This window comes from Urtica dioica, chromosome 12 (assembly GCF_054948205.1).
Source record: "Urtica dioica subsp. dioica isolate 48M chromosome 12, U.dioica_male_clone48M_v1_H2, whole genome shotgun sequence".
NCBI classification, from domain to species: Eukaryota; Viridiplantae; Streptophyta; class Magnoliopsida; order Rosales; family Urticaceae; genus Urtica; species Urtica dioica.
The window spans coordinates 18,517,877-18,541,623 of record NC_142767.1 but is presented as its reverse complement, the minus strand read 5'-3'; the positions used below and the strand labels follow the sequence as shown (position 1 = coordinate 18,541,623).

General features: G+C 35.0%; 3 protein-coding genes across 4 annotated transcripts; 1 reads left to right on the top strand and 2 right to left on the bottom strand.

Moving 5' to 3' along the window:
* Positions 1-4,724: 4,724 nt before the first annotated feature.
* On the bottom strand, positions 4,725-6,070 carry LOC149379878 (F-box protein SKIP23-like). The gene is made up of 3 exons (XM_089604068.1): positions 6,067-6,070; positions 4,875-5,916; positions 4,725-4,773 (listed from the first exon to the last, which is right to left on the bottom strand). Exons 1-3 carry the CDS (start codon positions 6,068-6,070, stop codon positions 4,725-4,727), a joined length of 1,095 nt encoding a protein of 364 aa, XP_089460194.1.
* A 598-nt stretch (positions 6,071-6,668) lies between these two features.
* Positions 6,669-9,045, bottom strand: LOC149379877 (gibberellin 20-oxidase-like protein). Its single transcript, XM_089603643.1, has 3 exons — positions 8,690-9,045; positions 7,581-7,953; positions 6,669-7,088 (listed from the first exon to the last, which is right to left on the bottom strand). The coding sequence occupies exons 1-3, from the start codon at positions 9,037-9,039 to the stop codon at positions 6,807-6,809; spliced, it is 1,005 nt and encodes a 334-aa protein (XP_089459769.1). The 5' UTR covers positions 9,040-9,045; the 3' UTR covers positions 6,669-6,806.
* A 5,346-nt stretch (positions 9,046-14,391) lies between these two features.
* Positions 14,392-18,088, top strand: BIOF (biotin F). 2 transcript variants are annotated; one of them, XM_089603145.1, is made up of 11 exons: positions 14,392-14,725; positions 14,802-14,944; positions 15,032-15,139; positions 15,229-15,467; positions 15,562-15,603; positions 15,713-15,800; positions 16,606-16,739; positions 16,877-16,965; positions 17,374-17,524; positions 17,634-17,702; positions 17,804-18,088. In XM_089603145.1, the coding sequence occupies exons 1-11, from the start codon at positions 14,485-14,487 to the stop codon at positions 17,928-17,930; spliced, it is 1,431 nt and encodes a 476-aa protein (XP_089459271.1). In that variant the 5' UTR covers positions 14,392-14,484; the 3' UTR covers positions 17,931-18,088. The 2 variants fall into 2 exon arrangements, with proteins under 2 accessions (XP_089459271.1, XP_089459272.1); XM_089603146.1 differs by lacking the exon at positions 14,392-14,725 and having other exon boundaries at positions 14,886-14,944; positions 15,036-15,139.
* Positions 18,089-23,747: the final 5,659 nt, after the last annotated feature.

Here is a 23,747-nt window from a genome sequence, read left to right as displayed (position 1 = left end):
TTATTAGTTTATAAAATTTTATGATTTATTTAAGTTTTTATTCTACTTTGAGATTCAAGAAAGATCTTTTGTATGTGTATATATATATATATATATATATATGAATATCTTGTTTATATATAAAGAATTTTAACGTAAAACACATATATTAATATTATGATATATGTATTTTTTTTATACGCATGAAACCAAAGAGAGAATGCATTGTAGTCAGTGGGTTTTTAAATTTTTTGTATATGATCTTGTCTATAATAATGTAACAGATAAGTATATATATACATATACGATATTTATATATATATTATAGTTAATTATAAAGTAGAGTTTGAGGAATCACTTTTTTATTGGAAACAATAATAACAAACGTGATATTTTCTTTTTGTGCAACTAAGTGCGAGATTTTTTTGGCAAAATATGTACACGTTAGAAACATCAGACTTCGCACTTAACTTTTTATCTTGGTTTCTATTTTATCTTTTCATGCAGTTAAAAAGAATGAAAAAAAAAATAGACGGTCTCATTATAAGCCTCCTTATAAATAGCTCTATCCTAGGGTTTGAAATTTTTGTTTGATGGTCCTCTCTCAGCCTCCCTCACGATCTCTCTCTCTCTCTCTCCCTATATTCACTTCTCTTCTCTCACAAATATAAACCCTAGCCACCAAATACTCTTAGATCTATCTTTATTTTACAGTCTAAAGCTTTTAATAAGCGTTTCTCTTCATCATAATCAAGGTAAAATCGTGTACCTTCTTTAGATTGTATAGATAGTTATTGTTTTCTCTTTTTCTTATGAACAACAATTTTTTTTAGTAGTTTCTGGTTCGGATTTTATCAAAACCTAATTTTCATACGCTTATTGTGGATTAAACAAATTTTTTTTTACGTTGATTCTTTTTGGAAAAGTTAGGTTTAAATGTCTTCTATCTAAACCTTTAATCGAAAAATATTTTTATCAAATACATAATATTTTCTGATTAAAGTCCGATCAGTGCGCGTACCAGTTTTACAGTTTTGACAAATTTTCAAAATAAATTTTTAGACGCTTACCAATTCCGTTACGTTGATTTTTTTAATGCAATTCTTCTTGTAACGCTTTTTTATGTATGTCATCTATTCAAAAAAATTAATTTCATAATTTTTGGATCACTTTGATCTGTTTTACAAGCGTTACAAATTCATTGCGCAGATCAGGATTTTTCCAAAGTAAATCCTAATATTTTAGTATTTCGTTATTTTTGTCTTTTCTCAAATTTAAAAACTAATTCTGACTTTGTCGATTCAGAGTTTTATTTTTAAAATATTATTTCAGATTTTCTAGAATTTTTCCAGAATTTTCCAGAATGTTAGTTTTTTTCCCAAAACCCTAATAGCCAAGGGTATTTTAGTAATTTCGCGTCTAATCTCGTTTCTGAAAATTTTCAGAACCTAAAATATGTCTTGAATACTTTTCTCAGCTGATCCCAATAGTCTTTTATTCCGATTAGGTTCCAATTATCTTAGAGCGTACAATTCCTTCGACGATCTACGATCGTAACTCCCGATATCCAGGTGAGAATAATCTCACTACAACACAGATTAGTTCAAAATTAAATATGATATTTTGTGATTCATGTTATGGTTTGTTTAAAGCTTTATATGTTGGAGTAGGTTTTTCTTTATTTGATTGTGTGATTTATTGTAGTAGTTTGATTTATGTTTGGTCAACTATGAAGCGTTAAATTAAAGTAGATTTTTGAGAATGTACATGGTTAATATTTTTTTTGTCATGTATTGTATGAGCATATGTTTGAAAGTTTTTATGTACATGTCATATCAGTATGTAATGTTATCTTAAAAGTGAAAAGATAGAGATAAGCAAGGGAGTCGTATCGCCTCGAGAGGTATTAAGGAGAAGTTTCCCGGGCCGAGGCTCTAATAGGGAAATTTCTCGGGCCGAGGCCCTAATAAGTTTAAAAGATAGAGCGAAGTGTGGGACTTTATAACCCCCATCACTTCGTATATCTAAAGTGTGCACTGAAATTGATACGACTACCCTAGGGGCACCCCGAACTAAAAGTTGATAGAATCAAGAAAAGAAAGATAAAGTTACCGAGTAGTTTCAAAATACTAATAAACGATTCATGCATTGCATTACTTTATTTTGTGAGCTTTATATTATTCTCGCTGAGCGTAAGCTCATCTTTTCGAAAAAAATTATGCGTCTGTGTTGTAGGTAAACAACTCGCAAAGAACTGAGTAGGGTGGACTAGCGGCGTCGATAGCGAGAGGGCGGGTCATGGTTTCCATTCACGAAATAAGTCTTCCGCTATAAGTTATTAAGAAATAAATTTGATGGTTTTGTTTTCTTTATTAAGAAATATGTTTTCCGCTACAAGCTACGGTTTTCTAGTTCGTTGAAAGTTATTTTATGGATTACGTTTTACTTTGCTACTATCTTTGGTTTAAAATCGGTATCTCATATTTTATGTTTTCGTCAAGTACTTCTCATGATATTTTGAAATGCAATCTATATGTTTCTTTAATGCTTTTGTTTCTTTTTAAAATCTTTAAAATTTTGGTTCACCTTTGTATGATGTGTTTAAAAAAAAAAAGTTCCTCCAATTTTTCTATAAGAAATTATTAAAGCTTAGAAAACAAGTAGAAGTAAGACGGTCCGAAAAGTCGGGTCGTCACAATAAAATCTCTTATTTTTTCTCTTTCTTTCTATTTTCCCGCTCATCCCATCGAAAAAACGATTTTTTTTTTATTAGTCCTAGTTTGGTAAATTTTTGAAAAAAATAGGAAAATGGAAATGTCCCTTAATTTAGTCCTAGTTAAGGAAATGTCCCTTTTTTTTCAAATTGCATCTTAATTTGGGAAAAATTAAGTAACTACCTTTAACGTGAATAGAGAGAATTGATTTTATTAGATTTGTTCTAATGGGCCTCAATTTTTTGTCACAAGATCACTTAAACTTCGATTTATTACGAATACAAATAATTCGATAACTCGTGAGTTATAAAGAGCGTTGAGCCTTTTATTAAAAATAATTGAGGGAATAAAGTAATGACTACGAAAATTGCAAAGAGCAAAAGTAATAAGAGAAAAAAAAATAAGGGAAAATAACACATATATACCCTGTGTTTTAGTGAAATGTCGAGTTTAACCTTTGGTTTTCAAAAATGTCAAGTCCATACCTTCTGTTTAACTAAAATGACGAAATTATACCATCTGTTTAACTAAAATGACGTAATTATACCCTGAAATGGATAACAGTATCACAAATCTTCCTTTCATTGATATTAACTCTTATATAAGAAAAACCGAATCAAATCGAAACCACTACCCTAATTTTCAAATTCTCAATTTTGAAATAAAATTAGCCTTAAATTGAAATTAAATAATAAAATTCATATCTCCCAATAAATTATTTCATTCCGTGTTCGAATTGCAACTCTAAATCCTTGATTATATGTTCGAATTTGTGATTTTGATGACTACCAACTGTCGATTTTTACCCATTTGCATCTCATGTGTTTTTCACGATTAAGAAGCTGTGTTTATTTTTTAGTTTTTAAATAAATTACATATATGGCGTGAATGAATAATGATAATTGGTGTTTATATATAAATATTATAGTCAACGTCAATGAAAATTCAATAAAAAGAAGATTCGTGGTGCTGTTGTCTATTTCAGGGTATAATTGCGTCATTTTAGTTAAACAGATGGTATAATTTCGTCGTTTTAGTTAAACAGATGGTATGAACTCAACATTTTTGAAAACCAAAAGTTAAACTCGACATTTCACTAAAACACATGGTATATTTGTGTCATTTTCCCAAAATATAATGAGAGCCCGGAATTCGGAAATCGCTTTGCGGAAGCCCATGGGTCAACTGCTGCCAAGGTCGATCCTCCTCTTCTTTTCTAAGCTTGTTTATGGTTTGTAATGAATAAATATGAAATTAATGACTAGCTAATTATCAAATAAATAAAGGTTTAACATTAAGAATATTTACAGATAATTTGACCTTATATAATTATGATAATACCACTTTTCTTAATTCATCTTTAACCTTAGTGTATGAATATGATAACTAGTGCCCGACCCAAACTCACCCGAATTCATTAAGGGCATTATGCGAATTAGTATTTTGGAGCCTTTCGATAATCGTAAAAATTTAAATATAAAAGAAAAAATATAAATTTAAATATTTTAGGCATATATATAATATATATTTAAAATTTTGGAACCCAGCCCAATCGGAGGCCTAAGGCACCGGCCTTGCTCGCCTATAGTCAGGGCCGGCTCAACACTCACCTAAAAAAATAAAAATTAATATGATAAAACTCAAAATTCATTGTGTGAGCTTCGTTTTACAATCGGAGGCCTAAGGCACCGGCCTTGCTCGCCTATAGTCAGGGCCGGCTCAACACTCACCTAAAAAAATAAAAATTAATATGATAAAACTCAAAATTCATTGTGTGAGCTTCGTTTTACAATTCATTTTGGAATGCTGTTTTCAGTGATATCTTCTTCTTACCCTTGTGATGTAAGAGGTTCAATTTCTACCAATATATATATATATATATATATATATATATATATATATATAATCAATATTGAATGTTTCTAAAGATTAATAATTGGAATTCGCGCTTAAATATCAAATTTAATAAACTATACACCATAATATAATGATGAAAAAATTAAATAGCAAAAAAAAAAAAAAAATCAAAGTTTATAATTCTAAAGCGTTGGTACAACCCAAATAGGACACCGGGTTTTTGCTGCGAAATCAGTAGAGTTCAAAGAGAAGTGCATCTCAAATTTTTGTTCTCCAAGATCATAAATCCCTAAATCCGAATTTCGATTTGACCCGTACCCATACCTGAAACTACAGTTAACCTTGTCATGCGTGAAGTACACGCAATTGGATCTGTACCCGGGAAATTGAGAACACCTAATCGAAACAGAAGAACTATCGCCCACGATTAGACACGTGTCTTCGAGCTTCCTAACCCTGACCCACCCTTTATCTTTACCGGCGAACTTGAAAACCCTAAACGAAAGCGTGTATCGCAATGCGTTGTCCCGGTACCAATCGATGTACCTCTCGATCTGCAACAGATCATCGGAGCACGGCGATCTCACGAGAAACCTATGGCACTTGCACTCGAGCTCCCAAGCGACGCCATTCGAACGAATCGCCGGCGCAACCACTTCCACGGTGTTGATCGGATCGGAGATCTCGAACGCAATCATGGAGCCATTATTCTTCACCTCTAACAGCGAGCCACTCTCTCTCACCGCGAAAACTCTGTCACCGTCGAGAACTACGTCAACGATCTCCTCGAAATTCGGATCCGTAGGTCTGGTCCACGACGAGTCTCCGAGTCGGAGATAGGCTAAGTACCCGTATTGCTGGATCAGGAACACGACGCACTCGTTCGGGTTCGCCACCGGGTCGGCGGTGATCACAGTCTTGTCAATGATATATTGGTAGATTTCGACAGTGTATTCTGTACAAAAACTCAGGTTCGGTAAGCGAATAGTATGACGATCCGTATCAACGTCGCTTTTGTTAGTCATGGAAAAAGGTCGGTAAAGCGTCGCTGACCAATCTTTTTCCACGGCTAATAACCATCCCTGAGAAGAGCCACTCAATCGTTCCTCGTAAGGCACGTAAAGCTGACGCCCGATGAATTTGTTGGACGTGACGTCGTAGATACGCCACGCGTGTTCGTCGGAGCTCGCCGGAAGGAGAAGCTTCGGAGCGTGATGGTGACGCGACACAGCGTTTCGCTTGGCGCGATTGAAGTCCCGCGCGGAGCTCCACGAGACACAGACTGCTCCGAATCGGATATAATCGTCCAGCGACTCTAGTTTCTTTAAGATCGTGTTAAGAAGATGATGGGGTAATTTTTTCCAATCTATACGAAGGGAAGGAAAAATTATTAGAAACACGTTGACATGTATATAACATCACTGAACACCAAAAAAAAAAAAAAAAAAAAAAAAAAGAAGAAGAAGGAGAGATGAGTGATAGAGAAGATAATAGTGAAGGGATTTGGCGTTGTTACCCATTGTGATGAATGATCGTACGTCAATCTGAAAGTAGGAAAAAGAGTGTTCGTCAATCTGAATGATCGGCTGTGTGACTCTGGCTGACTATATATATATAGGTTTCGGGATTCTAAATTTACTCTTTTGCCCTTCCCTCTCTACTGCTGCCAAAGTCTGACTCCTAGTCTCATTCTTCATCACATTTCCTAAATTTTCTTATTTTACAATAAATCTATCCCATCCTAAATTTTTATTTTATTTAAAAAGAAAATTCAAATGGAATTTTTATGCTAATATATTACCTTCAAATTTTTATTGTGATTTTAGTACTTGAAATGAACTATTTAAAATTATACTATTATAAGTTCGCAATGATTAAATAGGAATTTAATAACTAGCCAGTTATCAAATAATCAGAGGTCAATTAACTATTAAGAATTTTGCAAACCATTTTGTTTGAATTGACTAGTTCATCTATAGTGAATGGGGGTCTGACTGAGTTGTGGTTATGAGGAAAAAAAATGCTGTAATATAAGAAAGAAAAAGGAAATAAAAAACATAAACGGTACCCAGATTCATGTTCTGACACAGATCAAGAAAAAACTTATTTGGTCATTAATTAGATCAATAATCCCGAATATATTACGTTTAACAAAACAAATCCCAATTACGTACGTACGTACACAGTCAATCCGGCCCAAGTCCAAAACAATATAACAATCTGTAGGATCGTGATATTTATGTAAAAACATATCCACTAAATAGAAATCCCAGCAAAATCCTTTACAGTGAAACCAACGTTCTCAAACTTCTTCTCTTGTCCTTCAACGCTGGCCATGGCTGATCGATACTTCAAATACTCTTCACAAACAAAAGGCCTGTAAGCCCTAGAATAATTCCCAACTCCGACAACTTCTTCGGGAGCGAAAACCACCTTCTCGTCTTCGAAGCACCAGAAGAACGCCGTCGAGAATCGGCCGAAAGGCTGTCTCAGTACGACACGGTGCTCCGACGAGCTCAGCTTCCCGTTGCTCCAAGCCTGACGGGGCAAAAGTGTCATAAATAAATAGTTGGGAGATGAAACATCAAATACAAAATTTAAAAGAAACATACATATTGAATGTTTAAGTAGTTAAACTTAAAATAATACATAACATCATAGTATATTCTTAATTATAAAAGCATACCAACTTAAAGTTTTATTGTATAGCAATACAAATAAATAAAAATATAAAATAATAAGGATTAAATATTGATTATATTTAGAAAAAAACTGTACCAAATAGCTTAATTAATTAATTGTTATTCTCAATTAAAAATTACATTCTCAATTATTTAAATGTTAAAATATAACACAACTCATGTCTAATTCTATTTATGCTATTTTTTAAAAATTATTATACAACTAAACTATAATTTTAATATAGAGGATTTAAATAGGCCATATGCTTAGCTCAAACTATATATTATATAAGCAAAAAATAACTAAAAGGACTAAAGATAGAAAGGAAAAATTTAGGGCGGTTCATACCTGCAATAAGTCTCCGACGTTGACCACTAGGGTTTGTTCGCAGGGTTTTATGTCCATCCACTTGTTTCCTTGCTTTGACCTAACTTGAAGCCCTCCGATTTGGTCTTGATTCACGATCGTTACGCAGCTCATGTCTGTGTGCATTCCTAGCCCTTCAACTTCTTCTTCTTCTTCGTCTCTGTGCTCTTTGATTTCCGAGGGTGTTATTGTCTTTGGCGCTGTGTAGTTGATGATCCTGAAATAGCCGTTACATTTTCCGAACTCTGAGTCGTTGAACTTCTTCTCGAAGTCTGTTCCGAGGCTCATCAGCAAAACTTCTACGATTCTCTTTGACAGCTCAGTCATTATGTTTCCGTACTCTTTTAGTATCTCACTGGAAACACAAGTACATACATATATTACAAATTTATTGCTACCATGGTTTTTTTTTAACAACAAAATAAAAGAATCATATTCCTGTCCATATACAAAGTAACAAAATTTGAGGTAATGAGTTAATATGTTCTATATATTTTGTAAACAAAAGGGTTAAGAAAGTAATTTCATGACATTATACAGCAATAGATATATAAGAGAATTACTTTTGGTATCTAATTGTCATATCCCAAATGTAATCTAAAAGCTTGTCTATTTTTTGTAATTGATTACGGTTATGTATTTATAATACTCTTCAAATAGCAATTTATAAAAAAATTAGATGAAAGATCTCAATTGAGTAATAAAAACAGGAGGTTAGAGGGGATATCTCCAAATTCGTCCATATATATATATATATATATATATATATATATATATATATATTCTTACTAATCAAAGGCATGTGGTCTATGATATCATGTTTTTCTTAATGGAACTAAAAAGTTTGACTATTTTTCTAATAGATTACTTTAATTAATTGGTTATATATTTACAATACCCTCCAAATAGCAATTTGTAAAAGAATTAGCTAAAAGATCTCGATTGAGATTTTCAGTCCAAATTCGCTATCATACATATATTCTTACTAATTAATCAAAGTGAACAAATGAACATATATATTTAAGACCATTTTTTCAACTAGCTAGGCGAAGTTGATCATATAGAGGATATAATGGATGATATTAAATTACCTGAACTGATCTGCATTATTATGATCTTGTAGTAGAATTTTTGCCGAAGACAGTGCAGAAGCGTAAAAGTCAGGTCCACTAACTCTGAGGCTCTCAAAAAAAGGAGACGCAACGAAATGAGGAGTGTATGTCTTCTCCGAAGACAACGGACCAACCTTGAGCTTGGTCTCATCAGAGAGACCGAAGAGATCGTCTGAGAGGACGCGAAGTTTTGCGTGAAGATCTTTTGAGACGCCATGGTTTGTGATTCGAAAGAAACCCCATTCTTTGCAGGCCTGTGAAAGGGCTAGAAGAGAAGGCGAGTCAAAGGGCTTTGAGATGTCAAACACAGGAAGCTCTATAGTGGCCATCAAAACCAGCAAATAATTTGGTGGTTTTATATGTATATATATACATATATGATATCTAGTTAGGTAACTGTGTTAAGAAACATGCGAAATGTATATTTTATGAGAATACTTGTATTTAAATACTAAAGTAAATACTTGACAAGAAACTTTCACATGGCCTGTTGACAAGTCGCTATAATTGTTTTTGACAAATGTCAACTTTGCTTGTTGGAGTTGGGATTTTATATTATTAACGATGACGCATAAGACAAACAAGACAATTAATACATAGCTTAGCAAATTAAAGAACAAATAATAAATGGGCGATCTGTAAATTACTAGTGGGAATCTAATGTGAAAGGTTTGACCGAGAAGTTTGGCTGTTTGTGAAAGGCATTTGTTTTTTCTGCTTAAACTAATTTAGCGATGGTCAACGTAGGGAAATGGGCTTAGGTTACATGCATATAAATGGACAAGCTTTGAGACTCGATCAATCAAATTCAGTTGGGCATGAGTTTCAGAGCTATTTAATTGATTTTCTCAAATTAGGGAAAATGTTGACTATGTGTACTGTACACTATATACAGAATACTATTGTAATTAATTATTAACGAAAGGGAAAGCAACAAAACTATAAAGAATTGCAAATATGACTATTAATTTTCTGTTTTTTTATCTATACAATATAATATTAACACAGCAGGTTCTTATAAATCATATTCCTATATAAATAGGCTGTATTAAATCAAGAGGGAGTTTTAAAAATACTTGTTTAAAATAAGGACAATACAAAACAAATTGATAAATTAAAAGTATTTTTTTTTTTGTTTAAATCACTTATAACCCAAGTTATATGCATGTCCGGGCTACGAATTCCTTTGATAAATTAAAAGTATTATCTTGTGTTTGAATCACTTATAACCCAAGTTATATGCATATCCGGGCTACGAATTCCCTCGACTTAAAAATCATGAGGGTTCAAGCCCCTCAATCCCAAAAAAATCATTTCGAGCAAAGAAATACATAGTTAGACACATGAAGTAGTTTGAACATATATAGCAACAAGAGCTGCAATTCATATATAAGAGATTTGGAACAACATTATTTAAAAAAAAAATGAAATAACAAAATCCAACTATCAAATTTTATGAGATCAAGTCTACGGAGTTCCCCCGTGACAAGGCTTATTCCAAGTCAAGTCGAGCTTTGTCAATTAAGAATCTTTTGCAAGCAATAATGGAGTCTGAATTTCATATAAAGGGGGAGCATATATGAGAAAAAAGTCGAGTGGGGTATATTAGAGAAATAATAACATAAATTTAGACTAAATTGCAAAAAAATGGTCTAAGGGGCATATTTCTCCCTCGTCCCTGCCTGGCTCCACGACTCTGCACCTTCGGTAACGTATATGCCCGAATAATAGTTGTAAGGGAGAAGGGAGAAGAAGAAAAAAGAAATAAAATTAATAATAAATAAAGCTATATATAGACAGAAGAAATCCTAGACGAAGAAATTATCATTAACCGACATAAATATCATTAGTCTACCATATTTTATATTTCTTCTTAATAGAAAAAATAAAGATGGCTCCACGTGCTCTGACTCACTATGTTCCAATATAGGGGCACTATCAGGCCCGGCCCATCTACAAGTAAACTAAAGCAAGGGCTTTAGGCCCCCTCAATCAGAAGGTCCAATTTTTTTTTTCATTTTATATATGTACCAAAAAAAGAAATCTGTACATGGCTTTGAAAGACACTCTAATTCGTGTAAGCTACAATCAAAAGGCCCAATTGTAGTTTTGGAATATGGCCCATGTGCGTGCACACAATGTCGGGCCAGACAGTGGCATGAATATCAAAGCTTTTTTTGTTTGTGTAAAGACACTCCACTGTAAAAAAGTAGCGACATTTCATCTTTTCCCCAAAAGAATCAAGAAACAGCTGTGATGATGGCAAAATCGTTTCTTTACCAACATGAAGAAGGAAGACAATGAATTAATTTCAGGTTTTATCTATCTTAATTTTATTTTTCCTTCTTAGTGTGTCTTGCTTGTTTCTTAGATTTAAATTAATTTTTGTGTGTTCAAGTGTGGTTTTTTTTTTTTTTTTTTTTTTTTTTTTTTTTTTTTTTTTTGTCAAAGTGTGAATTTTTATTTCTTAGAATTTTAGTGTTTTCTTGGTTTAATTTAAATATGTCTAGTAAAAAATATCAATCGGGGTATGATAAAATTAAGAAAAAAAGAAAATTTGATTCAATCTAAAAAAGGAGCACTTGAAAAATTTCTTACAAAAAGACATGAAACTACAAGTGAAGCAATAAGAGAAGAAAATTTGCCTAATTCAAAGAGACGTGACAAAGTGGTGGTAGAAGAAGGTCTAGAGAAAGAGATTAATGTTGATGAAACATGTGATATTGTAATGATTGATGAAGAAGGTGAAAAAATCATAGAAGAAGAGGAAATTGATATGGACACCAAGGGTGATAAATGTGATTTTATTGAAAATTCTACCAATATTTTTGACCCGTCTAAATGGAAAAATATAGATCATAAGTTGAGAGATTTATTGGTGGAAAAAGGCCCCATTAGAGATAATGATATAACATTTCCAAAAGATGATAATTGTAGGCATTTTTCAACTTCTTTTTACACGAGAAGATTATTAAATGGGGAAAGATGTGATAGAAGATGGTTAGTCTATTCAAAGGAATCGAACAAAGTGTATTGTTTTTGTTGTAAATTGTTTGGTATGAAGTCTAGTGTAAACCTATTAGGAAATGATGGAACAAATGATTGGAGAAATCTTGGTGCAAAACTTAAAAGTCATGAAACAAGTGATGAACACATGATTAATATGAAAGATTGGTTTGATTTGGAGTTGAGGTTGGTCAAAAATAAAACAATTGATCAGAGTGCTCAAAACATAATTAACAAAGAGAAAGAACATTGGAGAAGTGTTTTGATAAGAATCATTGCTATTGTTAAAAACTTGGCTAAGAATAACTCGGCATTTCGGGGAACAATTGAAAAGATTTATCAAGAAAATAACGGAAACTTTCTTAGTCTAGTTGAGATGGTAGCGGAATTCGATCCGGTAATGCAAGAGCATGTGAGGCGTATTAAAAACGACGAGATCCGTAATCATTACTTGGGACATGGAGTTCAAAATGAGTTCATTCAAATGTTGGCACATGAAATCAAAACTACAATTGTCAAAAAGTTAAAAGAGGCAAAATACTTTTCTATTATACTTGATTGTACTCCGGATACAAGCCACCAAGAACAAATGTCTATCATATTAAGGTGTGTGGATATGTCAACAAGTCCAATTCGAGTCGAAGAATACTTTTTGGGATTTTTAAATGTTGATGATACATCCGGGAGAGGCCTCTTTAATACACTTGTGAGGGAGATTGAAAATTTGAAACTTGATATTAATAATGTAAGAGGACAAGGATATGATAATGGATCTAATATGAAAGGAAAACATCAAGGTGTGCAAAAAAGATTATTGGAAATAAATTGTAGAGCGTTTTACACACCATGTGGTTGTCATAATCTTAATTTGGTGCTTTGTGATGTTGCAAACTCTTGTGTTAAAGCTACATCATTTTTTGGAGTTTTACAACGCATATACTCATTGTTTTCCTCATCAGTCAAGCGATGGAAGATATTGAAAGAAAATATATCTAGTTTGACTGTAAAATCATTGTCACAAACTCGTTGGGAAAGTCGAATAGAAAGTGTCAAAGCAATTAGGTATCAAGCTCCAAAAATTAGAGATGCATTGTTAGACCTCGCAGAAGCAAGTGACGATCCTAAAATTAAGAGTGAAGCAAAATGTCTAGCGGAATATGAACTAGAAGATTTTGAATTTTTGCTAGGCATGACAATTTGGTATGATATCTTACATGCTATTAATTTGGTTAGTAAGAGTTTACAAAGTAAAGATATGCATATCGATGTGGCATTAGATCAATTGAAAGGTCTTGTTTCATATTTTGAGAGTTATAGAGAAAATGGATTCACATCTGCCATGATTTCGGCAAAAGAAATTGCAAATGAGATGGGAGTAAAATCCCAATTTCGTGAAAGACGTGTGATTCGTAGGAAGAGACAATTCGATGAGCCAATAGTTTCCGATGATACTAAATCTCTTGAAGAATTATTTCGAATTGATTATTTTTTATACATGGTTGATCAAGTTGTTTCCTCAATTCAAATTAGATTTGAGCAGTTTCAAGAGTATGATAAAAATTTTGGATTTCTTTTTACTTTTGATAAGCTGAAATTATTGGACGAAAATGTTTTGAAAACATATTGCTTGAATCTTGAAAATATTTTAAAACATGAGGAATCTTCGGATATTGATGGTTTAGACTTGTTTTCGGAATTAAAAATATTAAGAGTTGTTTTTCGAGAGCAAACTAATGGTCCAATTGAAATACTTGATTACATAAAAAAGGTGGATTCTTTTCCGAATGCATGTATTGCTTACAGAATTTTTATTAACCATTCCCGTGACTGTTGCGTCTGCAGAGAGAAGCTTTTCAAAGTTGAAATTAATAAAAACTTACTTGAGGTCAACGATGTCACAGGAACGGTTATCTGGGTTGGCTATGTTGTCTATTGAAAAGGATTTGCTGGAAAAATTAGAATATAATGATTTGATCAATACTTTTGCATCGCAAAATGCAAGAAAAGTCAAGTTTTGAAGTTGTGTGCGTGTGTGTGTTTTTTTGTTTTGCAGGTTTCTCATATTTTGTGTGGTGTGAACGAAGAATATTGAAGAGTTTGAGGATGAAGATCATGATGGAGATAGTTGACAAACATATTTTTGTTGAATATTTGTATTATTTAACGGTATTACACTTATGATTACCATATGTGAAGTTTATTTTGCGTGGGTTAAAAAAAGGCCCGATTTTATATATTTGCTTTAGGCCTCCAATTTTGTTAAGCCGGCCCTGGGCACTACCAAAGTGTTTCTTATAAGTATAAGTAGAAGATGAAAATTGAAAGCAAAGATTGAAAATGAAGAAAACTCACGTAAAACAAGAAGAAGAAAAAAAAAAGAAGAGGAAAATGTAGATAATAAATAGCTAAGAAGGTTAAAAAGTAAGAAAGGAAAGAAAGAAGGAAATGAGCTTGAAGAAAAAAGAATAATAGAGGGGCAGGAAAGTAATGTGAAGGCGAAATAAGGGTAAAATGCAATTTCTCATTGCAATTTGTTTATAAAACGACATGTCATTTGAGGATCGACGATGTGTACTAGAATATGTCGTTTTTCCCGTTTATTGGGAAACTCCGCTTTTTGCGCCATCGAACCTGACGCCGCTAACACATAAAAGACGAGATTTTCGTTTGTAATATAGCACTGCAATTTTTCTCAATTCTCAACTACTTCTTTCCTAAACTCAACTACCTCTCTCTCTCTCTCTCTCTCTCTCTCTCTCTCTCAAAAAATGGAGGCAATGACGACGAGCTCTTGGGACGACTGGGTTCAGGAGTCTCTTTCAAAGCTCGAATCCACGCACCTCCTTCGTTCTCTCCGCCCCATTTACCTCCGAAACGAGCTCTACGAACCCATCGAAGACAACGAACTCCAAGTGTTCGACGGAATGCGCCAATGGGACCGCTCCTCCGTCGAGGTCGAAATCTCAGACGCCACGTACCAGAAATGGCTTCACGATATCTCTAGTTCAGGTACTTTTCTTCCAAACTCATCTCTCCTATTTTTTTCGCTCCTCGTCGACGATGTTTGAGACTCGGATTGTTTCAGGAGACGAGGCTGACTGTAACAAGAGCTCTTTCGCTGACTCCGAGATAAGTTTGAAGAAGCGTTCCAAGAAGCTTCTTTTGTTCTCCGGGAATGATTATCTGGGCTTGAGCTCTCACCCAACCATTTCAAACGCCGCTGTGAAGGTTAGTTAACATTTTCCTTTGCTTTTCAGTCCACAAATTACTAGAGATTATGAGTGAACATTTCTCTGTTTCTGTTTCTGTTACAAGGCAGCACAAGAACACGGAATGGGACCGAGAGGCTCGGCTTTAATCTGCGGATACACCAATTACCACAGGCTACTAGAATCATCCTTAGCAGAGCTAAAGAAGAAAGAGGTTCAGACTTGGTTTACTGATCAGAAATAATTGTTTTAATGATAAAACTCAATCGGTTATGTTTTGGGATTATTTTTTGTTGGGGCTAGGATTGCCTTCTTTGTCCAACCGGATTCGCGGCTAACATGGCCGTGATGGTAACGCTCGGGAGCGTCGGAACTCTTTTGGCTTCCGGGCCTAAACCTTTGGAACACGAAAGAGTGGCTATTTTTTCCGACGCACTGAACCACGCCTCGATAATCGATGGAATTCGTCTCGCCGACCGACAACGCAGCGTCGAGGTTTTCATCTATAGACACTGCAATATCACTCACCTCGATGCTCTGTTGTAGGTCTTGTGATTTTCTCGCTTGATTTTTTTTTCTTCCTTGGTTAATAGTCATTTGTGTCCACTTCTCAGCAACATTGTCCTTCTTTGACAGATCGAATTGCAGACTGAGAAAGAAAGTCGTGGTGACTGATAGGTAAATTTTATTTATTTTCATTTTTATTTTTATTTTTTACCCTGCATTATGTTTTGATTCGTAATGCACACATGTAAGAACAAGAGGTTGATTTTGGGTCTTGGTACAGCTTGTTTAGCATGGACGGCGACTTTGCGCCTATGGTCGAGCTTGCAAAGCTAAGGAAGAAATATGGTTTCTTGTTGGTAATCGATGACGTGAGTTCCCAATTTTCTCGTTATATTTGATTTTGATGAATTGCTTCAAAAAAACAAATTCTCTTTTACTCATGTGCCCTGTGTTTTAATTAAATAGAGGAAACATGATAGTACATTACTTGAATAAAATAAAGGCTTTTCAGCACGAGTATTCCCTGAACTATTATGTGAGTGTGACAATTTGGTCCCTAAACTATTTTTTGGGGAAAAAATGGCACTCTAACTAGTAACTATTGATTTTTTATTCTGCGTTTTAGTCTTTTTCTCATAATTTGTTTGAAGAGTTTTTGACGAAATTCGACCCCAAAACAACTAATAACTAATATGCGAGTGTGACAATTTGGCCCGTAAACTAGTTTTTGGGGAAAAAAATTGGTTCTCTAAGTAGGAACTATTTAGTCATTTTCTCATAATTTGTTTGAAGAGATTTTGACAAAATTCAACCGCAAAACAACTTTAAACATATTTACCAACGTAAAAATGACTAGCAAATGAGTTTCTCGTCTTATTGAGATTATTTTTCGTATACAAAGTTTTAATATTACTACACAACACATGACTGAAGAGAATTCAATTTTTATAGGGATTCATTAAATCACTAGCATTTTAGTTGTTTTCATACAAGTAGAATAAACTTTTGATAAATTTTGACAAAATTCAACTCCTAAACAGCTTAAAGCATAATTACCTGTGTAAAAAATCACTAGCAAGTGAGTTTCTCATTTTATGGAGAGAGTTTTTGTCTTCCCGTTTTACATTTCTTTGTTCTAGTATCGTTAATGTCCGATACTTTTTTTTGGTACAGGCTCATGGAACATTTGTTTGTGGAAAAAACGGGGGTGGTGTGGCTGAGGAGTTCAATTGCGAGAAAGATGTTGATATCTGTGTCGGTACTCTGAGCAAAGCCGCGGGTTGCCACGGTGGATTCATAGCCTGCAGGTAAAGTCCCGACCCTGTTTGAATTTTGTGTGTATGTTTTCGTATGGATATCGTCCATAGGTTAACTCAAAAGCATCTAAAGCTATCAACTTTATGCGGTTCTAGTTTTGATATAAGTCGTGGTTTACTACGAGCAGCCAAAAGTGGAAGCAGCTAATACAGTCAAGAGGACGCTCTTTTATATTTTCAACCGCTACACCTGTACCTGTTGCAGCTGCGTGCCACGGTAAAAAAAAAAATATGTTTCTTGCGTCTCAAAGTATCGCTTATTCATGTACTGTATATCGAATTATTTATCTTTGACGTACTGCATTGTGCTTATAAGTGCTCCATTTAAGCAGGTATTCTGTTACACCTGGAAGGGCGATTTCGTAATTATTAATTTTTTTCTCCTTTTATATATTTATTTATTTATTTAATCTTATATTAGTATAATTACTTTGAGAAGAGTTAACATTTTTTTTATTTTTTTTTTATTTTTTTATTTTTTTTACCATATGGTGATGAGGTCTAGTCAGTTTGGACCTATCATCTAAGTAAGGAGTAGTGTAATAGGAAAGATTGATCCAAATACCTTGATTTAAGTTTGTGCTCAGAGAATGATTTATCTCAATTTACCAACCCGATTTTACAGCTGCCGTAATTGTTGGAAGAAAGGAGATGTGGCGTAGACAGGCTATTTGGGACCGGGTTAAAGACTTCCGTGCTCTCACTGGAATTCCCATCACGAGCCCCATCATATCTCTCATCATCGGAACCGAAGACAAAGCTCTCGAAGCTAGCCAGTTTCGTCTTTGTGATCTCTCTCTATATATATATATATATCTCTAGAAATGTGCTATCTCAGAAACACTCTTAAATCACTCCACATTGGTTGTTATCTCATGAATACAGGCATTTGTTGAGATCAGGATTCCATGTGACCGCTATCAGACCACCGACGGTGCCGCCGAACTCATGCAGGTTTTTTTTGTGCTTTAAGTTAGTGAAAAGATTGAAACTTTTCTTTTGATGACCCTTTTGGTTCAGTGATGTTTGTTTGTTTGTGCCATTGTTATTTCTAGGCTACGAGTTACTTTGAGCGCCGCACATACGAGGAATGATTTGGAGATGCTCACAGAAGCGCTTTCGCGGTGCATTAATTTCAAAGAAATTACTGTCAATAGCTCAAGTGCATATGCAAGAATGTGATTTTTCATTGCATTTTTTTTCTGACCATTTTTTTTCTTTCTAGTACCAAAAATGTTAGCAAGGCTGCAATATTCTGTCTCTGTATAAAGTACTAAGTCGGGAAATTTCATTTGTTCAATTTCTAGCTCGCTTCTGAAATTTTTGGCCATTTGATGCTTACTGACACTAAATAAAAACTGTTGTGATATATTTAGAGAGTATTTTCAATACTGTGTTAGTTTGGGCACAATTACTCCCTTCCGTTGAATAATATATGTATGCGAGGACTTATTTGACAAAACATATTTTTTTTTTCTCACCCTGAAATTCTCAAAATACTATCTTCCAAACCCGAACCTATATAGTAGAGGAAGATGTTCAGACTTCAGACACAACCCAGGCATAACATTTCAGCTTCTCGTCCTGGCGGTGAAAAGAAAAATGAAAATTAAGAAAATTTTTGTGAAACATTCATAAACTGTAAAAAGCTACTTTTGCGACAAAGTAAAATAAAAAACGGCCACAAAAAAAAATTACCATAATTTCTGTAATTTCCAGTAAAGTCAAAAGAGCATATGCCTTTAACTCTTGGCCCAACTTATAATTGTACAGTACTGCAACCTTTTGGATGCTCTTGATTTGATTCAGAGAACCAAATTATTCATTGTCTGGTTCTTTCAAAACTTGTGTTGTACCAACAAAATCCAATACATCATTATATTCATCCATTTAGCCTTGTTTTCACTCCTGAAAAAGTCGTTTGTTCATTAATCCATTCGGGCTCATCTCGAATCCAAAGGACTCTCCTCAAGGTCTCGAGGCCATGGATCCCAAGCTCAACGAATAGTACTCGGCAATATGTCAACAATTAGAGAAAAGTTTAAATCTTCGTGTTCGCGAATCCCACGTGGGTTGTTTCTGAAGTTCTTCCTCTTCTCAGGTGATATGTTAAGGTTTAGAAAAAGAATACTGAAAATTTTGAGGGTGCAGGGAAAGAACAATTTGCTTTCATCTTTCTGTTTATAACGTAAATAATTCTATTACAACGTAGTAAGTATTTTCAACAACTATTTTTTTCTTAGCCGATTTACCAAACCTATGCAAACTGTCACAAAATAGTTACAGCTAGCGGATAGATATTTAAGTTTTATTGCCTGAATATTGAATAATGGAATATTACACGTTTTTTATTTGAAGGATTAGAATATGAATCAGGACCTAATTGGGTGGCATTACATCTTTACCTTGAAGGCAGGAGTTCACTCTGCAAGCATGCAAAATTTATAGAAATAAATAAATATGCATTAATAACTCTCTCTCTCTCTCTCTCTCTCTCTCTCTCTCTCTCTCTCTCTCTCTCTCTCTCTCTCTCTCTCTCTCTCTCTCTCTCTCTCTCTCACTATTTGTATTCCTTTTAATAACACGCTCATGATGAATTTTACTTATATATCACTGGCAATGGCAGAGTGCCAGAGTCATAAATTAATTTCGAGGGGGATACACTTAAAAAAATTTGAACACAATTCCTTTTATGAAGGTCGTCGACTCTACTTTTCTTTTAAAATATTTCTTCATTCTACATTCATTTGAAAAAAAATCAACACCATTTATTATTTTTAAAACACAATTTGTAAAAATAAATTTGGACTTTTATCAAATTATGTGCGTTGATGAATTAGAAAACTAAAACAATGTAAATTTATAATGAGTAATGCACACATATTCATATATTAAACTCTTATTTACTTTGTTAATGGTAAATTAGTTGGTGGAAGAGTCGAAATGATGAAAATTAAAAGAAAAAAAAAATAGAATGATAGATATTTGAGGCTTTTTTTTTTTTTTTTTAAAACGTGGTCGGTACCACGGGAGAATGACATTAAAACCCTCACTTAGATGGCGGAGAAATACCGTGGTTACATCAAGTCACAAAGTCGCTAATGGCATCTCGCATCACGCATGGAGGGACACACCCCATCCACCGCGAATCCGAGTTCATTTTAAGAGCATATTTAGCCAAATTATATGCCGCCACGTTACAAGAGCAGGGAATGAAAGAAATATCAAGATTTGTAAATGCTAACCTTCTAGCCTTGATGTCCTCCAATATCGTACCGAGCTCCATAGCCGGTGTAGATTCTCTTTTAATCGCAAGAACCACCTCAAGACAATCGGAGTGAACGGTGAGCCAGGAAAAGCCGAGCTCCAACGCCAAACGCAGCTCTCCAAGCACCGCGTAGGCCTCCGCAAGAGAAGAGGAGAAACCGGAATTTCTCACCCAAATCTCCGAGGCGATGACCCACCCCCGGTGATCGCGAAGGACGCACCCCGTACCAAATCTTCCCCTAGCCGAGTCAAGGGCCACATCTACACAAACATTCACCGTTCCAGGCCGAGGGGGCTGCCACCGGTCGATCGGCTGCGAGCGAGGCGATGAGCACGGTGGTGAGGTCACGTTGGCAGCCCGGAAGTCCGTAAGGAAATTTCCAGTCCAATCCACCGTATCCTCCGCATTCCATTCGGCATGACCGGCCACCGCGTTGTTCCTATGGTTCCACAATTCCCAAACCAAAACCATAAATAATTTCAAGTTACTAATCTCGAAGTTCTCCATGATTTTGATGAATATTGAAGTGGCGTCTTCTCCCCGGATATCCTTGACAAAGTCAAAGAAACTAGTGAACTCCCATACTTTACGGACCCTTCGGCAGCCCCATAAGCAATGCGTGATCGTTTCCGGTCCACCGAAACACCTCGGGCAGCGGTCATTATCGGTGATCTTTTTCCGAGAAAGGTTTGCCAAAGCCGGAATCCATCCTTTGCACACCCGCCAAGCAAAAAGCTTGATTTTGGGTGGGAGTGATAGCTTCCAAAGGGTCTTCCACCACCTCGCGGTAACACCCGGGACGGACGGAGAGGCACGAGCAATGGAACTCATGGCCACGCGATAGCCACTCCTAACCGAATACTCACCGTCGAGGGAGAAGTGCCATCGAAGCTTGTCGGGTATCCCATCTTCGCTCACCGGGATGGCTAGGATGTCCTCCGCGTCTTCTTCTTCAAACATGGCTCGGACCAAGGCTTCATTCCACTCACCACCATTATGCTTGAGTTCCGCCACACGCATATCCTTCGGAATAAGATACCCATCGGAGCGCGCGGAGTTATGGGGTCGGGGAATCCAACGATCCCCCATCACATGCACCGATTCCCCGTCCTGATTCTCCATCTCGTACCCTTCACAACAAGATTTTTACCCCACATCAAGCTCCGCCAAATAGAGGACCCATAAGCGGCGCCGAGGATGTTCCCGTCGGAGAAGTAGCTTGCGCGGAAAACCCTCTCAACAACGCTGCCTTTATTACGCTCAAGTCTCCACACGTGTTTGGCAATGAGGGCTTGATTGAACTGTTCCAAGTCCCGGAAACCCAACCCTCCCTCCTCTTTGTGGGCCGTCAAGTCTTCCCACTTGCACCAATGGATCTTCTTCTCATTCTCTTTACCCCCCACCAAAATTTGGCGATGATCTTGTGCATATCTTTAATGAGCGTTTTCAGAAGGCGGAAACAACTAGCCACGTACCCGAGAATGGCTTGGAGGACCGCCTTGACGAGAACCTCACGGCCGGAGTAAGAGAACCAAATCCCCCTCCAAAATTGAAGTTTCTCCCAAATCCGGTCCCTTATGAATGCGAACAACTCACACTTCTTCCGACCCAAGAAGGTAGGCAGCCCGAGGTACTTCTTGTGGTGCGGGGTGATTGAGACTCTGAGGCCATCGGCAACCAAGACTCTAGTCGCCTCCGGAACGGAACGACCAAAGCACACGTCGGATTTCGCGAAGTTAACGGTTTGTTCCGAGGCCGCGTCGATAGGAAATACACGTATTCACATACAATACTTTGTTGATAAAGTAGCAGTGGAAGAGTTGAATAGAAAAAAGTTTAAAAATAAAAATAAAATAGAATGATAGGTATTGAAGGCTTTTTATTGAAAATGAAGGATTCTTTTCTTTTTGAAATCATCTATCGGAACCACTGTCACATAATATTTATATATATATATATATATATATATATATATATATATATATATATATAAATTACTTAAAATCAACAATATTGTTTATAAAGTCATAAAAGACTTAAACTATATTTTAAAGTCAAAGTCTCGTCATTTTTAAATTGACTTAAAATATTTAATGCAGATGTTTCTGAGTCTTTATTTTAATGACTTTAAAAGTGTGTGAGAGTCGTTTTCTTATAAAGTCAAACGAAAATTTGAACTATTAAAGTCGTGCAATTTAAAGAATTTACTTAAATTTTATGTCTTCTAATATAGTATATGTAGTAGTGTGATCAAGTTAATTAATGTGATTTATTGACTATTTCGCAAAATAAATTAAATATTTGCTATTTTGATTGACTAGTCTACTCAAGCATATAAATATTAATGGGCTTTCCTTTCTGTAAAGATAAATCCGATTTATTTGTAAAACTTAGGGACGCTATATATATAGGAGTAACACCAAGTCCATATCATTCATTCAACAAATAGAGAGACATAGAAGAAAGATTGAGAGAAATCGAAAAATATTACGATCACTTTCTTTGACAAAATATGGCCACCACCAAAACTGGCTTCATCATCTTCGTCGCTATTCTCTTTTCTCCCATCTTCGTTTCTGCGGCCGCGATATCGAGACCGATTTCAGTGACTGGCTCTTCGTGTGATTCAAGTCGCTATCCACGACTGTTGTCTCGCTCGCTCTTGGCCTCTGAGAACTAAGCGGTGAAGGTCAAATTCACGTGAAAGTTTGCCATCCTAGGCCATCATAGCTCGTCTGATTCTCTCGTATTTTGTCAAATTTAGATGTATATCGTCGGAATCGAGCGTGAGAGACCGAGTGTGCGATTGAAAAGATAGATTGTCTTATTTGTTCGAAATGACATTTGTGTCCGAAATATGGGCAAAAGTATATTTTTAGATTTTTTTTAAATATAAGGTATAGTTTTGATATTTTTATTAATTTTTAGATCCATCATAAAATGAAATTTCTATTACATTACCTTTTTTTTTCTTCATACATTACATTACTTCTCTCACACGAATAACGGTATTTTTCACGCACTGCACACACGCACATATATAATATAATATATATCGATATATATATATATATATATATATATATATATATATATATATATATATATCTAAGTTTCATTACTTACTACTAGAGCTCACTAGGAAGAAGGATTTTCGACTCGCAATTCTCTCATAAAGTTTTTGGATATAAGAGTAACTCCGATTTAACTTTTCAACTTTCCTCGTAGCTCTATTTTTTTTTCTTCCTGTGGGATCGAAATGAAGTGACGTGATTGTTCATATTTGTAGATTCTCGCACGATCAGTGATTCATTTGAGAATTTTTTTTGTATAATCGAATTCAAAGGTATTGAGATTGCATATGAACTCATGCTTAATTCCAGTCTTTTTATTTTTATTTTTTATTTCTTCATTTTAATATAGCTTTTTTTTGGTTCGAGAGACTTCCGAATTCTTTTTTTTTCCTCTCTCTTTTGTTTTCCAGTTCATGAATCGTCAGTGGTTTCAAGATCTCTATCACACAGATCTAGAAATCTTCTTTGAAGCTTATAGAGCCTAATATTATAAGCACTGAAAAGGAAAATGAAGAAAAATTATGGTTGGTCTCGTATCTTGTATATTTCATTTACTGATAGTAGAAATTTGATTTCAGACCTTTGTGGTCAAATCAGATTTATTGCTTATTTTATTAAGTTCGTACTCGCAATAGCACTGTTTTTTTTTTTTTTTTT